The sequence below is a fragment of the Anopheles marshallii genome, chromosome 3 (genome assembly GCF_943734725.1).
Source record: "Anopheles marshallii chromosome 3, idAnoMarsDA_429_01, whole genome shotgun sequence".
Taxonomy (NCBI): Eukaryota; Metazoa; Arthropoda; class Insecta; order Diptera; family Culicidae; genus Anopheles; species Anopheles marshallii.
Window position 1 is genome coordinate 11,427,044 of NC_071327.1, and position 12,621 is coordinate 11,439,664.

Consider the following 12,621-nt stretch of genomic DNA (forward strand, 5'->3'; position numbering starts at 1 on the left):
CAATTGCAAATGATTCATTCTGAAACGCGTGACGATTAACAATGACGCCTTAACGTCCAAACGGTTGTACTTTGCGGTAAAAAGAATGGCTGACGCAAGAATATTGGTATAACTTTGTGCTTTTAATTCTAAATAATATCACTATCTAGTAGCCCGTTACCACCGTTTATAAAACCGTTTCGCTTGCATAGAATTAATGCTTCTTCTAGTCCTTTGTCTAAGCTCTTTGTTATCCTAAACTTCTAGAAACACGAACTAAAACAACGATGAATATTAAGAAGAAGTGCACTTTTCTGCGCCCAGGATGACATTGGATGCACTACGGCGCATTTATATTCTGTTGTTGTAACTCACATTGAATAGATGTTGGATCAAACTTTCAAACTAAAATAGCTAAACACCTTCTCCTCTGAAGCCTAAACAACGAATGAATGCAAAGTGTGTGTGACTCACAGGCTGAACGTAAAACTCTGTGGGGGGTGTTTAGCTTTGGCAGCGAAATGTATGTTGACTTCCACCCGGAATATGAATCATCAGGGGAGTGTTTACTTGTTCTTTATATTCTTCTACGCTAGATGAGATACCGCACGACTCTGGCACCAACATTTTCCGCCATTTTCCAGCTTACCTGTATTTGCGGTGGGCAACTGAAATGGTTATTCCTGTACACTGGTGATGATTTTCCACAGATAAGTTATTTTGGGTAGCAAATTGGTAGATTTTTAGACACACTTCATCCCCAGAAGCACGACTTGTTTTGTGAAGCAGGTGTATTTGTTTTGAAGGTCTCCAGAACGTCAAAGACTGTCCTCTCCAGCACAGGGTAGCTCTTATGGACCATTCGCTGTTTTGTTCTCTTCAATAGAAGTAGACGTTGATTTTAACAACTAAATTAATTACGATATTTATCCTTTGTTAAAAAATGCAGAAAAAGTTCTTTAATCACATAAAATTATTTTTGGTTGACATTGTCAGGGATAGCTTTTTCTACAAACCTTAGTCATAAAAATTGGCTGACATCTATTCCCTGTTGACGGAATTAAGGGGTGTGTACACGACGTACAGGGGTATCGATAAGCAAGGTGTATCTTGATCAATCACTTGAGCACAGGGTACCTCATATGGAAAGGCCATTTATGTTGTAATAATGGAAGTGTCTGTTGAATTAAACAAACATAAAACAAACGAATTTCAAGCATCCTGCTTGAAGTGTGAATTTGATATTTTACAAAATTATCCGACAATTTCCAAACCTAGCCATAGCAACCTTCGGTTGACTAGCAATACCTTTCGTTTCGTTTGACTACACACCTTGCGGTCAATTTTGACAGCCGCTTTTATCGAAGCGGCTTGCTTGGAGGCGTCTGCCATTGTTTTTTTCGGTAAGAAAAGAAGGTTATTGATTTTGAGGTGCTTATTGGGGTAACTCGGCAGAAGTTTGTGAAGAAATGTAAGTAAAAGTTTAATACAAACGCTTTCCACTATCATAACCGATCTGTTTTGCGTATGTTGCACCGTAGGGCGCGTTCGAAAAATCGCTCCGATTCAGAGGAATCGGAAAAGACCGACAAGAAGCAACGCGGTCGGGAGAAGGAGCGTAAAAAGCGCAGCTCCAGCAGCAGCGACAGTAGCGCAAGGTATGGAACGTTTCTTTGCCGTAACTGAAGTGATTGTTGGGTCGTTTACTAAACCCCCATTGTTCTTACTGCAAATAGCTCGTCCGGCAGTAGTTCGTCTCGCAGTAGCTCCGGATCACGTTCGAGCTCTTCTAGCAGCAGCTCGTCCTCTTCCAGTTCCTCGTCATCATCCAGCAGCGAGGCAGATCGTTCACGCACTAAGCGCAAAACTAACACCCGTTCACGCTCACGCAGCAAGAGCCTGGCGGAACCGGCCCAGAACTGGGACAAACAGTCGGCCGCAGCTACCAAGGAACCGTCGGCAAAGGGTACCGTTGTACGGTCAAAGTCGAAGGAAAGGTCGGATCGACGTAGCTCGGAACCGCGTGATAATGACAAAGAAAACAAGCAGAGTCGAGCGGCTTCGGTGGAGAAATCCAACAAAGATTCGCGCAGCCGTCGTTCGCGGTCCGGTTCATCGAAGAGGAAGCGGCGCGAACGTTCCGTAACACCGCGCCCGATACGCATCCACATCGGGCGGTTAACGCGCAACGTTAACCGGGACCACATCATGGAAATATTTAGCTCGTACGGTGAGATAAGTAAGCTCGATTTTCCGATGGATCGGTTCCAACCGTTCGGCCGTGGCTTTTGCTACGTAGAGTACGTCGATCCGGACGGTGCGGAAAATGCGATGAAAAACATGGACGGTGGACAGATCGATGGGCAGGAAATAACGGCTTCACCGGTGTTGGTACCGAAAACGCGCCCACCGCCCAGACGTCCGTCCCCGATTATGCGCAACAATCGGCCGATGCCACGCTGGAGAGCGTCACCGATGCGTTACCGGCGTCGTCCATCGATCCGGCGTAGCCCCCGGCGCAGACGTTCGCGCAGCCCTGTACGAAGACGTCGCCAGAGCAACAGCTCGGACAGCTCGCGCTAGAGAGGATTGCTAACGCCCATTTAATCACTAACGCCAGGTTTGACGGTCTAGTTTTTACGTTTTGAATATCAAACCATTATGCACTGCTCCGGGAAGGAAGCAATATCCTTTCGTTCGTTTTACCACGTGTGCATCATTGAACCAGATTGCTGATTCATTCTTTCCCTGCTATTCACGCATTACATATTAGAGCATTAAGTGTGGGCCGATTATTGCTCCAGCTCTACTCATCCTGCACACGTGCAGTGTGTAGCGCAGCAGTAGCTTATATTTTCGTTTGAAAATCTTCTTCACGGATCACGACGCATGATTCGGACGAGAATGTGACATTTATGTTCAACAATTTCATATACTAAACTTTGTAGCATAATATATCAATTATGGTTTAAAATAAAATTAATGCCGCATTTATTATTCACATCCTAAGAAAGAGAAACACAAATAAGACAGAGGTTGTGTCCTGTGTGTACCGTGTGTGTGTGTAAATGCTCATACAAAGTTCGAGTTTGAAGCGCGAGTTCTCTCGAGTCCCGCTTGGCACACGTACACGACTATCTTCCATCGTACAGGTGGATTATGTGCATTTTTCGGGTGGAGTCATTTTGTACACACAGCTTGTTTCCGCTTTGTTTTATCTACTAGCTAAAAATCACATTGGTTAGATTGAAAGTATTTTCTTTACACGCACATTACTGGGCCTGGGGTTCTTCCACGAGAACGAGCCACTACCAACCATTTTCGGACTCTTGGGCCTAAACCATGTTGCTCTTCTGTAATGTTGACTTGAATTACCACGCAAAAGCAGAATATACTCACAGTCCAACGTCGTATGAAGATTTGATACGACGATTTGACCCCAGTTCGTTCCATGCAGTTGAGCTCGGGTATTTGTCCGGCAGATGTACTTTACGCTTAGCCTTATTTGTTCTCATACTCAACAATGTTCCTGCAGAGTGCAGCAAATTTTCGCACATGGTCTTGCACGAGCCGCTTGTTGACACGTTCCCTACAGCAGTGAAAATGCGATTAGCATGTGTTCAAATTCAATGCCAACTATGCGTCGTCATAACCACTCACTTGATGACTTTTCGCATAAATTGCTCCTTATCGTTAGCGCTAACGAATGCGGTCGGAAAGTTTGATATCTCCAGCAGCTTCATCCACTGGATAAACTCTGTCGGATAGCGGAAGTTAAGGGCGAGAAAGATGTCGGCAAATATTTCCACCTGTGTGCGAAGCGCTGTACCGCCTGCCGGAAGGAAGCAAATGATTATACGTATCGTTCGAGTACTTCCCATGGGGTAAACAGTACGTACCGATGCACAGAAAGGTAGATCGGACGATATTTTCACCCTGTGCCAGTACGACATTCATCATCACTGGATGATTGGTCGATTCCTTCACGAACATCGTAATGAACGCTACACTTTTCTTCATCGGTCCGGTCTCGGGTAACATCATGCACTTGGTGGCTGGGACGAAATAGTCACATAAACATAATACAAGGAAACCACATCTGATCGTAAAAGGTTTGAATTCTTACCGAAATCGACTAGCTTCATACAGTCAACCTGGACCTCGCTGTAGCAAATAGGGATCTTTTTCGATATTCTCGTATTGAACGCGTAGAACGTTTCAATCAAATCCGCTATCCGGGAGAGTTTTCCCAAATTTTGCTATAAACACACGAAACATGGCATCGTTAAGATAATTCCTGTGCCGTGCAATGTTGCTTCCAGCCTTCCTACCTGCATCTGGTTAAAGTTGTAGTCCATGATGGCAGTAAACAGTTGTACCATGAGTTGCCTAGAGTCTTGATCTTTGTAAAACATCAAAATGAACTGGAACGATCACGACGAAAGCATATTAACGTTAGCGTTCATGTTTTCCAATCGATTTCATACATACATTCCCCGCAATATCTGCCGCCGATACGACACAGTTCGTGTTCAGGATCGATAGCACCAGACAGCACATCTCCGTAAGCAGCGGTTTAATGTCATCCATCAGATTCGTGAGCGCTTGCTGTAACGCTTTGCACAGCGTATCGATGACCGTCTCGTCGTGTATCCACAGTGTACACAGATCCTTCAGCAGTCCCATCGTTTTCTCCAGTATCAGCAAGATTGGTTGTACGGGCGCACCCGGTACCGCCGGTGCGCCGGGAAAAGGTAGCTTTTGTGCGTCCGGTCCCAAACCCTTATCCATGTCGCCCTCCGTCGGCTTCCGGATGTTTAGGGAGGAGAACAGCTTCGAGATCATTTCGAGCCGAAGCACAACCCGTGCCTTGGTCGGTTCAGTCCGATCGTTGTTTTGTACGTGTATCTGCAGCTCCTCGAAGCAGGGCGAAACCATCGCGTCCAGGTAGAGGATAATGTTTTCGTATGAAATCACGCTCAGTATGTTACCCACGGTGTACATCAGTCGGATCATTTCCGCATTCTTCAGGTGACCTTCCTGGAGGGCCGTTCGGCATGCGTCCAGCAATGGTAGTGCGTACGGGATTACCTCCTTTTGGCATTCGGATGTGAGATCCTTCAAACCGAGCGTTGCCTGGGAAGCTTTGGTGGAGTTCAGTCCCTTCACCAGGAGCGTGATGGCGGGCGGGAGATATTTGGGATTGTCCCCGATCCACTCGCTGTACGCACCGACCGTCTCGAGTGCCATCCCGAACAGCTTGTCGTTATACTTTTCGTACGGGATTTCGTTCAGTATCTTGAGCAGCTTCACAATCTGCTGATGTTCGGTGTACTCGATCTTTTGTGCAATGGAGCAGAACGCATGTATGGTCGCTTCCAGTAGCGTCCAGCTTTCCGTCGACTGTGGATCATAGCTGAGGTACATGATCGATTCGTCGAGCGCTTCCGACAACACATCCAGCATGAGATCGTTCAGCACGTCATGACAGGAGAGCAGCGTATCACCGATATCTTGCCGATAGCAGCGAAACGCTTCCAGATCATCGTCGTTCCACTTGTGCAGGGAAGATTCCGTGGGCAGTTGGGATTTTCGTACCAACACCTTCACCACGTGTGCGTATACTGGTTTGATGGCTTCCAGGCAACGTTTCTTGCGTTCGCCATTATCCATGGAAAGGACCTCCTCCTGCAACATGTACCAAAACTCCATCGCGTAGGTACTGCACGATTCATCCACCGGATAGGTGCCCGGTTTGTCCGTACATTTGATCAACATATCGACAGTCCGGGTGTACACCTTGGACACTTCTTCCGAATCCGTCGCGATGCCGGCGAAGATTGCCGACGAAAAGCACTCGAGGGTGGAGATGAACAGGGCATAGATTATAAGGGCAAGATTTTCGTTGTCATTGTTCTCTTTATACTCCGCGTCCAGGATGGGCACGAGCACGTCCAGAAACAACTTCATGTAGTTGATAATGGTGAAGGAATATTTCGTACTTTGGGTCGCGTACGAAGAGATAATGTTCTGAAAATATGCGGTAATTTATAGATAAATCCGTGATAGAGTAACCGCATCGTATGGGTGTTTTTTTACCGCCAATGATTTAAGTGCCGTCTCCACCAGTTCGTTCTCTTCCGGCATCAGACAACCGTCGTCCTTCGGTTCCTTCCAATAGCAGTAGTGGACGGCTTTTAGCAGTGTTTGTATCATGGCTTCCCGATCGTTCAAATGCACGTTTCCGTGCGTGACCCAAGTGCCGGTACATTTGGCCGCATTTATCAACCCATTCATATCGTGCGGTTCGACCGCACTGTGGCTAAGCTTCTCGTTCAGGTACGTCACCACGGTTTGCATGACGAATTCCGCATTCCGGTTCAGCTCCTCGCATACCACCGACCGAGGGATCTGTGTGCGTATGGTTTTCACCTCCTCCGGGATGCCCTCCAGCACCGCCATCAGGATCTCGATCTGGGTTACTTTCGAAAGGTTGCCCAACTGTTCGTGCAGAAACATATTGGTCACCTCCTCTATTACTGTCGGATGTCGCAGCATATGCACGATAAAGAGACCAAGCTGAAAGCGACAAACAGAGACGCGATTACTTGAAGAAATTTGGGATAAATCCGCAACTGATTAACTGACCGAGATACACAGCCTGTTCAGAACGATTTTCGGACCGTTTCCGAAGAGAACGATCGTTTCTAGCAACTTCTGCTTAAGTTCGTGATGTGCTTCCTTCGGCACTTCCACCCAATCGCTGCGCAGCTTTGAATTCAGTGTGATTGCTCCGAAAAACTGAATCTCGGACGATTTGTTTAGCTGCATCAGCTCCCAACAGAAAGACCAGGCCTGTGGACTGTTCTGCACCTGTTGTAGCCATTTGTGGGTTTCTTTCTGCTGTTCGGACCCACCCCGATAGAAGGATAGGACGGCTGCCTCTATAGTTTGCACTTCATCCATGATTTCTGCCCTTATTTCGCCACCGTTTTGCTTCGTTCCGCTGCTGCCAGTCAGTACCAGTTGAGATTGTGATGTTATTTTTTGGTCGCTAATTTCTATTAGTGGATAGCGGGATACTTTCGATTACAACCATTTATCTGCCACCATTTATCACTTATCATTTATGATTGTATAATCTGTTTTGCAAACGGAGTAAAGCACAGTAGCAAATAAAAATATATTTTACACAATCTCAAAACAGCGATGTTGTTTCGGTTTCCTAGCACTGACAGCCTTGTGTGGGTGGATTGCTGTCACTGAACAAGATTGCTATGGCCACTTGCGGTGTGCTCGGTGGACTGAAGGAATGGTTTGGGTTTGATGTGAAAATGTGAAGTTTTTAAAACGAGGGAGTATTTTTATAGCATACCTCTTCTACTTCGTCTCCTTTTCTTGTTTCAAGCCATTGAAAAAAATAGGAGCAAAATATTTTACTGCCGCTGTACAATTTGCCGGCATTTGACTTCGTGATGTATACGTACCTTGTGTGTGTCCAAATGACGTTTACCTGTTGTCAAAAAGTGACATTTGATTTATGATCGCTTTCTTCCTCCCTGTATACCTTCTTTTCAAAACGAGGCTTTGCCGAGAAACACTGTGTCTGCGCTCGTACCGCGTGTAAATATCGATAAAAACCCAAAACAATGGTCCGTATCAGCGTGCTAGCCGATGCGCTGAAGTGCATCAACAATGCGGAAAAGCGTGGCAAGCGCCAGGTCCTAATTCGCCCGAACTCGAAGGTGGTCATCAAGTTCCTGACCGTGATGATGAAGCACGGCTACATCGGCGAGTTCGAAATCGTCGATGATCACCGCAGCGGAAAGGTCGTAGTGAATCTTACCGGCCGCCTGAACAAGGCTGGCATCATCTCGCCCCGGTTTGATACGAAGGTTAACGATCTGGAACGCTGGACCAACAATCTGCTGCCGTCGCGTCAGTTTGGCTACGTCGTGCTCACTACCAGCGGTGGAATCATGGACCACGAAGAAGCTAGGCGGAAGCATTTGGGAGGAAAGATTCTTGGATATTTCTTCTAAGCATACGTTTGATTGCACTAAATCACATCGCAATGGCGGCCAGGTCCTGCTTCTCCTGGGGGAGGTTTCCTTTTATCAACAATCGCAAATTTTGGTAGCAGAGTCGTCGAATGTCAACAATCTCATCGACCGGATTCAGAGAGTCCTGAAGCGAGCGTGAAAACTGCGAATGTTAATAAAAGGAAATATCCAAACTGAACTCTGCTGGGTGTCGTTTGTTCTTTATTTTAGCCACAATTCAGATGAAACATGTGAAAATATGCGGGGGATTGTATGTTGAGTGTCGTCAAAGGTTTTGCAAACTGCAGCCGAGAATACATGTTGAAGGTTTTCGACCTGATGCCTGATTCTGTTGAATTAGCAAGTTATATTGATCAAATTCAATTATCCTCCTCAAGGCAAAGAAATAGCGTAGGCTTATTAATATGAGTAAATTAAATGTTTATAATTTTGTTGTATTCTTCCAAATCTGAAGAAGATAGTAACTGAACTTTTCAACACCACAGCATAGATGTAGCCGGTTTTTGGGTAGGAAAATATTGAACCAAAATAAAAACACGGTAAGCTTCAGTCAGCTTGTCTCTGCTCTGCACCGGCATTTTAAATCGTTTTTATTCATTCAAACTCACTATTGGTATTGTGTTTACTCGCTTTTTGTTTAAAGAATCGAGAAAAAAATAAGCAAAAGCTCTGTGCACTATATTCTCGATGCATACGATACATCGATCTTGACGACCACATGGCGCAAATTTTAATTCTGGAAGCATTCTACGGTGGATCTCACAAGCAGCTGATAGATGTTTTAGTCAAGAGTAAGTAATTTTCGATACTATCGCAAAATTCCCTTAAATTTCCAGTTTTGATTTCTCTCGCATATTCGCTTACAGACTTTACTGAAGAAGAGTACGATCTGCTTACGATACCAGCGAAAAAATGGCACTGGTGTGCAAGGATGAGTGCGCTACACTTTGCAGGATGCATACCCGCCATCCATCAGTACCGAACAATCTTCTGCAGTTCGGTGTTGAATCTATCGGAACTGATAGGCATGCGAACGGATTTGGCCAGCTGCCGAAAGGTAGTTTACTTCCACGAGAACCAACTGTGCTATCCGGTTAGGGATAGTAAGCAGCGCGATGTACAGTATGGAATCAATCAGATAACAAGCTGCCTGTGTGCGGACATAGTGTTGTTTAACTCACGGTACAACATGACCTCTTTTTTGGAGAGTGTGCAATCATTTCTGAACGGCGTACCAAACATGAGCTTCAAGGGAGTGCGTGATCGAATTGCTCCTAAATGTGAAGTGTTGTATTTTCCTATCGAGTTTGGAAATCTTTCAACGAGGTCTATTAAAGGGGAGGGTACAGATAAGTAAGTGAAGTTTGTGTAACAAGATTTTGATTTAATTCAAAATTGTCTTCTTGCATTACAGCAAACCTCTTCACATAATTTGGCCCCATCGATGGGAACACGACAAAAATCCTGAACAGCTTGCAGAGGCACTGTTGGCACTGCAGGAAAAGGGGGTAAATTTTCACATTTCGATACTCGGAGAAAGGTTTGAAACAATCCCAAACTGTTTCGAGACTATCCGGGATCAGCTTCACGGGAAGGTGGTACAGTTTGGACCACTGTCTAGAGCGGAATATCTTCGCACCTTAGCGGAAGGTGATGTGGTACTCTCCACTGCCCTTCACGAGTTCTATGGAGTAGCAATGTAGGTAGTTTTTTTTCTCAATAGTACTTCATTAATCTTTACACTACGTTTCCTCAATCTTTCTTTAAGGCTCGAAGCAGTGTACAGTGGCTGTGTTCCACTTGCTCCGAATCGCTTAGTTTATACAGAACTATATCCAAGCGATAAACTTTTCAACACGACAGCACAATTGGTAAAGCAGCTTTATAATTGGTGTCGAAATCGTATGCTTTTCGAAAAGCATCGAGATGCCTTTTTCAGTCGAATCAATTTGGATGTTTATTCGGCTGAGCAATTAATCCCCCAATTTGTCGCTATAATAAGGAATGCAACCTGAGTAATGGATAAGGTAGGACATTTATTGTATAAAAATAGTTAAGTATCATATTTCTTCTGCTTCATTACCGGTACAACAACCTCAAGAGGTCTAGACCTACCATTTCTGGCTTTTTTGACTTTATTTACCCGTACCCGGAAAGTCAGCAGCCCTGCGTACTGGGGACTATTTATTTTTATCATAAATATCTCTTATTTATTAAAACATTGAATCATAATATCTCTTTCCAATATTAGGTTGAATTGATTTTTCATTGGCGAAGGAACGGCCAGGTCGTATATCTAACGGTTGAAGTGATATAATGCAAAATGTGATTTTATCTGCTTTGTTCACATCGTATCAGTCAGTTAGTTTAAAAGGTCATGTTGTTGACTCAAGTGATCAATTATCAAACATTTGTTAGCAGTCTTTGGATGTGGAAGAACATTCACATACCTTCCATGCTCGAGACTGCAATGGACAGCGGTCTAAAAACATAGGTCGTAGGAAAACAAACCTGCTGTAGATAAGTTCAAAAGCCTTAAGAAACAAATAGGGCTAGGCTTAAGAAAATAACCGCTTCGCTCTTGTTCGAATCTTGGGCAAGACCGTACAGCAGCACGTAACAGATTCAGCTGGTTGTGTCGGTGTTGATATTTGCCATTTGCTTAACAGAGCGCATAAAGAAGACGTACATCTAAGCAATGCCGAGCCGTAGCATCCGTACCATCATCGAAACGAATTGAGATGAGGAAAATTTTGTTCTTAAATTCGTGACGCTAACATGTCGCATTAAATTTCAAGTCTCCAGTCTTAGCTCGTTCGAGAGGCTGGCATCCTTTCTCACGTTCTTCTGAAGAGGCTGTCTATTATGCTTGAACGGCGTTAGAGTAAATAAACAGAAGAAAACGAAACCACACGCTGCAGAATTGTACCCCGGAACATGATTCTTCGTTGGGTCGGTCCGATTTGCCGGTCACAAAAGTGAAGAAATGTAGATTGTCAGATGGTTGGTTTTATTTAAGCACACATTCATTTTTTTTTAAATGATTGAAAGGGTTTTTGCTGTCTGGTTTGTCTTGCAAGACAACGCCTTTGTCGAAGGTAGGCTTTGCACCGTTTGACCGTTTATGTTTCACATCTTGTTTTTCGTCCCCAAACACTCGAAGAACGGCTAGTGAGTGGGATAGCGTCTTTATAATTGTTCAAAGAATCGAAAGATATCAGTTTCCGGGCGGATAAGCTAAAATAAAAGTAGTGGAAGTTTTAATAACACCTTTTATTATTTCTTTAATTTTAAATGTTAAACTTAATTCGTAGCTTTTTTCGTTTTCCACGTATAGAAAAAACCAAAACATTGTAAATCAACCAAAAAAGTGCCAGTTCCAGCTTCTTTCACGGCTCAAGAAACATTATCAGCTGAAATATGGCTGCTTCGGTAGTTCAATGGAGCTCAATGGGGCTCATGGTAGATACTTTCCTGTTAGTCCCATCACATACAGCGCATCAACATCTTGCCACGTTCAGAAACAAAATTAGAGCAACAATAATCAGCCCTAAACCACGACGCAGATCGACTAGTATTTTTTCCCCCATAGGAGTATTCAAAATTTTTGATCTTTTTGAATAATCCCTACTCCCTACCAAACACCATGGTTTGGTGTGGCACAATCAAATCTCCACCCCACGAAACAGTAGCACCGTGGTATCATCGTCTCAGTAGCAAACATATCCTAAGAAAGGACATCTTTCCCCATTCATGGACAGCTCTTTCTCTGAAGTCCGATCAGTTTGTGCATCGGTGCGTATCAGATAGAGCTGCTTTCGAATGAATAAGTTCGAATCCAAATTTCGTTTCCGTCGGCGACACAAAAAAGGGCACCCATGTCCCAATCGGACCCATTATGCTTGGTTTGCGCTTCATTTATGTACGGATTCGGTGTGTGTGTGTGTGCGCGCCTGTACGGGAGTGAAAAAGCTACGTCAAGTCTCACTGGCATATAAACTGGTCATACTTTATTCCCTGTGCCAGCCAAGTTCTGTCGGATGGTCAATCGAGATAGCGTATATACGCATGGCTGGGCCACAGAAAGGAAAGAAAATCCGGAAAACAAAACAAAAGCATTGGCGTTCGGAGCGATGTTGTTGGTTGGGAGAGTTTCACAAACGATTAGAAGAAGAGACAAGTCGAAAGATTGGACAATGTGCTTATTGATGTTAGACAATTACCAGACTACTATTGAGTTATGTAGTAAATAGATATGTTTCCAATTGAATACTTTATCTGTAATTTATTTCAAAATACTGTTTTTTTTCTTCAAATGTTCACAGTATTCAAAAAATTTTTTGAAAATACCCTAATTTCTTTATAGATCGTTGACCCAATTCACCTTCGCCTTCAGAAGAAACAAATATTGCGTAGGTTGACGTACCTGCGGGGTACGTTCTTAGTTTTTTCCCCAGACCTTGCCAATGATCATCCCATCTTCCGTGGGAAGTGAGCCGTGAGCTTGGTGCAGCTGTTTCGTTAACACTTGAGTTACGCCACATAAGCAGCAGAGAGGAAGGATCTTCCGGTACCGTCT

General features: G+C 44.3%; 4 protein-coding genes across 4 annotated transcripts; 3 read left to right on the plus strand and 1 right to left on the minus strand.

The window, feature by feature from the left end:
- Positions 1–1,506: 1,506 nt before the first annotated feature.
- Positions 1,507–2,562, plus strand: LOC128710805 (RNA-binding protein with serine-rich domain 1-A). Its single transcript, XM_053805658.1, has 2 exons — positions 1,507–1,637; positions 1,716–2,562. The coding sequence occupies exons 1-2, from the start codon at positions 1,507–1,509 to the stop codon at positions 2,560–2,562; spliced, it is 978 nt and encodes a 325-aa protein (XP_053661633.1).
- Positions 2,563–3,480: 918 nt separating this feature from the next.
- On the minus strand, positions 3,481–6,945 carry LOC128714276 (importin-13). Its single transcript, XM_053809152.1, has 8 exons — positions 6,628–6,945; positions 6,079–6,558; positions 4,471–6,009; positions 4,311–4,403; positions 4,106–4,238; positions 3,879–4,034; positions 3,640–3,811; positions 3,481–3,568 (listed from the first exon to the last, which is right to left on the minus strand). The coding sequence occupies exons 1-8, from the start codon at positions 6,943–6,945 to the stop codon at positions 3,481–3,483; spliced, it is 2,979 nt and encodes a 992-aa protein (XP_053665127.1).
- Positions 6,946–7,628: 683 nt separating this feature from the next.
- Positions 7,629–8,021, plus strand: LOC128715191 (40S ribosomal protein S15Aa). The gene has a single exon (XM_053810074.1). The coding sequence runs from the start codon at positions 7,629–7,631 to the stop codon at positions 8,019–8,021; it is 393 nt and encodes a 130-aa protein (XP_053666049.1).
- A 739-nt stretch (positions 8,022–8,760) lies between these two features.
- Positions 8,761–10,057, plus strand: LOC128713973 (glycosyltransferase-like domain-containing protein 1-like). The gene is made up of 4 exons (XM_053808848.1): positions 8,761–8,833; positions 8,909–9,395; positions 9,457–9,741; positions 9,811–10,057. The coding sequence occupies exons 1-4, from the start codon at positions 8,761–8,763 to the stop codon at positions 10,055–10,057; spliced, it is 1,092 nt and encodes a 363-aa protein (XP_053664823.1).
- Positions 10,058–12,621: the final 2,564 nt, after the last annotated feature.

Excerpts from the sequence above, each read along its gene's own strand:
- LOC128710805 (XM_053805658.1), top strand. The coding sequence starts at position 1,507 with ATGTTGCACCGTAGGGCGCGTTCGAAAAATCGCTCCGATTCAGAGGAA. Across the intron at positions 1,638-1,715 it reads AGCAGCGACAGTAGCGCAAG|CTCGTCCGGCAGTAGTTCGT; the intron begins GTATGGAACGTT and ends TACTGCAAATAG.
- LOC128714276 (XM_053809152.1), bottom strand. The coding sequence starts at position 6,945 with ATGGATGAAGTGCAAACTATAGAGGCAGCCGTCCTATCCTTCTATCGG. Across the intron at positions 6,559-6,627 it reads TGAACAGGCTGTGTATCTCG|CTTGGTCTCTTTATCGTGCA; the intron begins GTCAGTTAATCA and ends TGTCGCTTTCAG. Across the intron at positions 3,569-3,639 it reads TTTATGCGAAAAGTCATCAA|GGAACGTGTCAACAAGCGGC; the intron begins GTGAGTGGTTAT and ends TCACTGCTGTAG.
- LOC128715191 (XM_053810074.1), top strand. The coding sequence starts at position 7,629 with ATGGTCCGTATCAGCGTGCTAGCCGATGCGCTGAAGTGCATCAACAAT.
- LOC128713973 (XM_053808848.1), top strand. The coding sequence starts at position 8,761 with ATGGCGCAAATTTTAATTCTGGAAGCATTCTACGGTGGATCTCACAAG. Across the intron at positions 9,396-9,456 it reads AAAGGGGAGGGTACAGATAA|CAAACCTCTTCACATAATTT; the intron begins GTAAGTGAAGTT and ends CTTGCATTACAG. Across the intron at positions 9,742-9,810 it reads GAGTTCTATGGAGTAGCAAT|GCTCGAAGCAGTGTACAGTG; the intron begins GTAGGTAGTTTT and ends TCTTTCTTTAAG.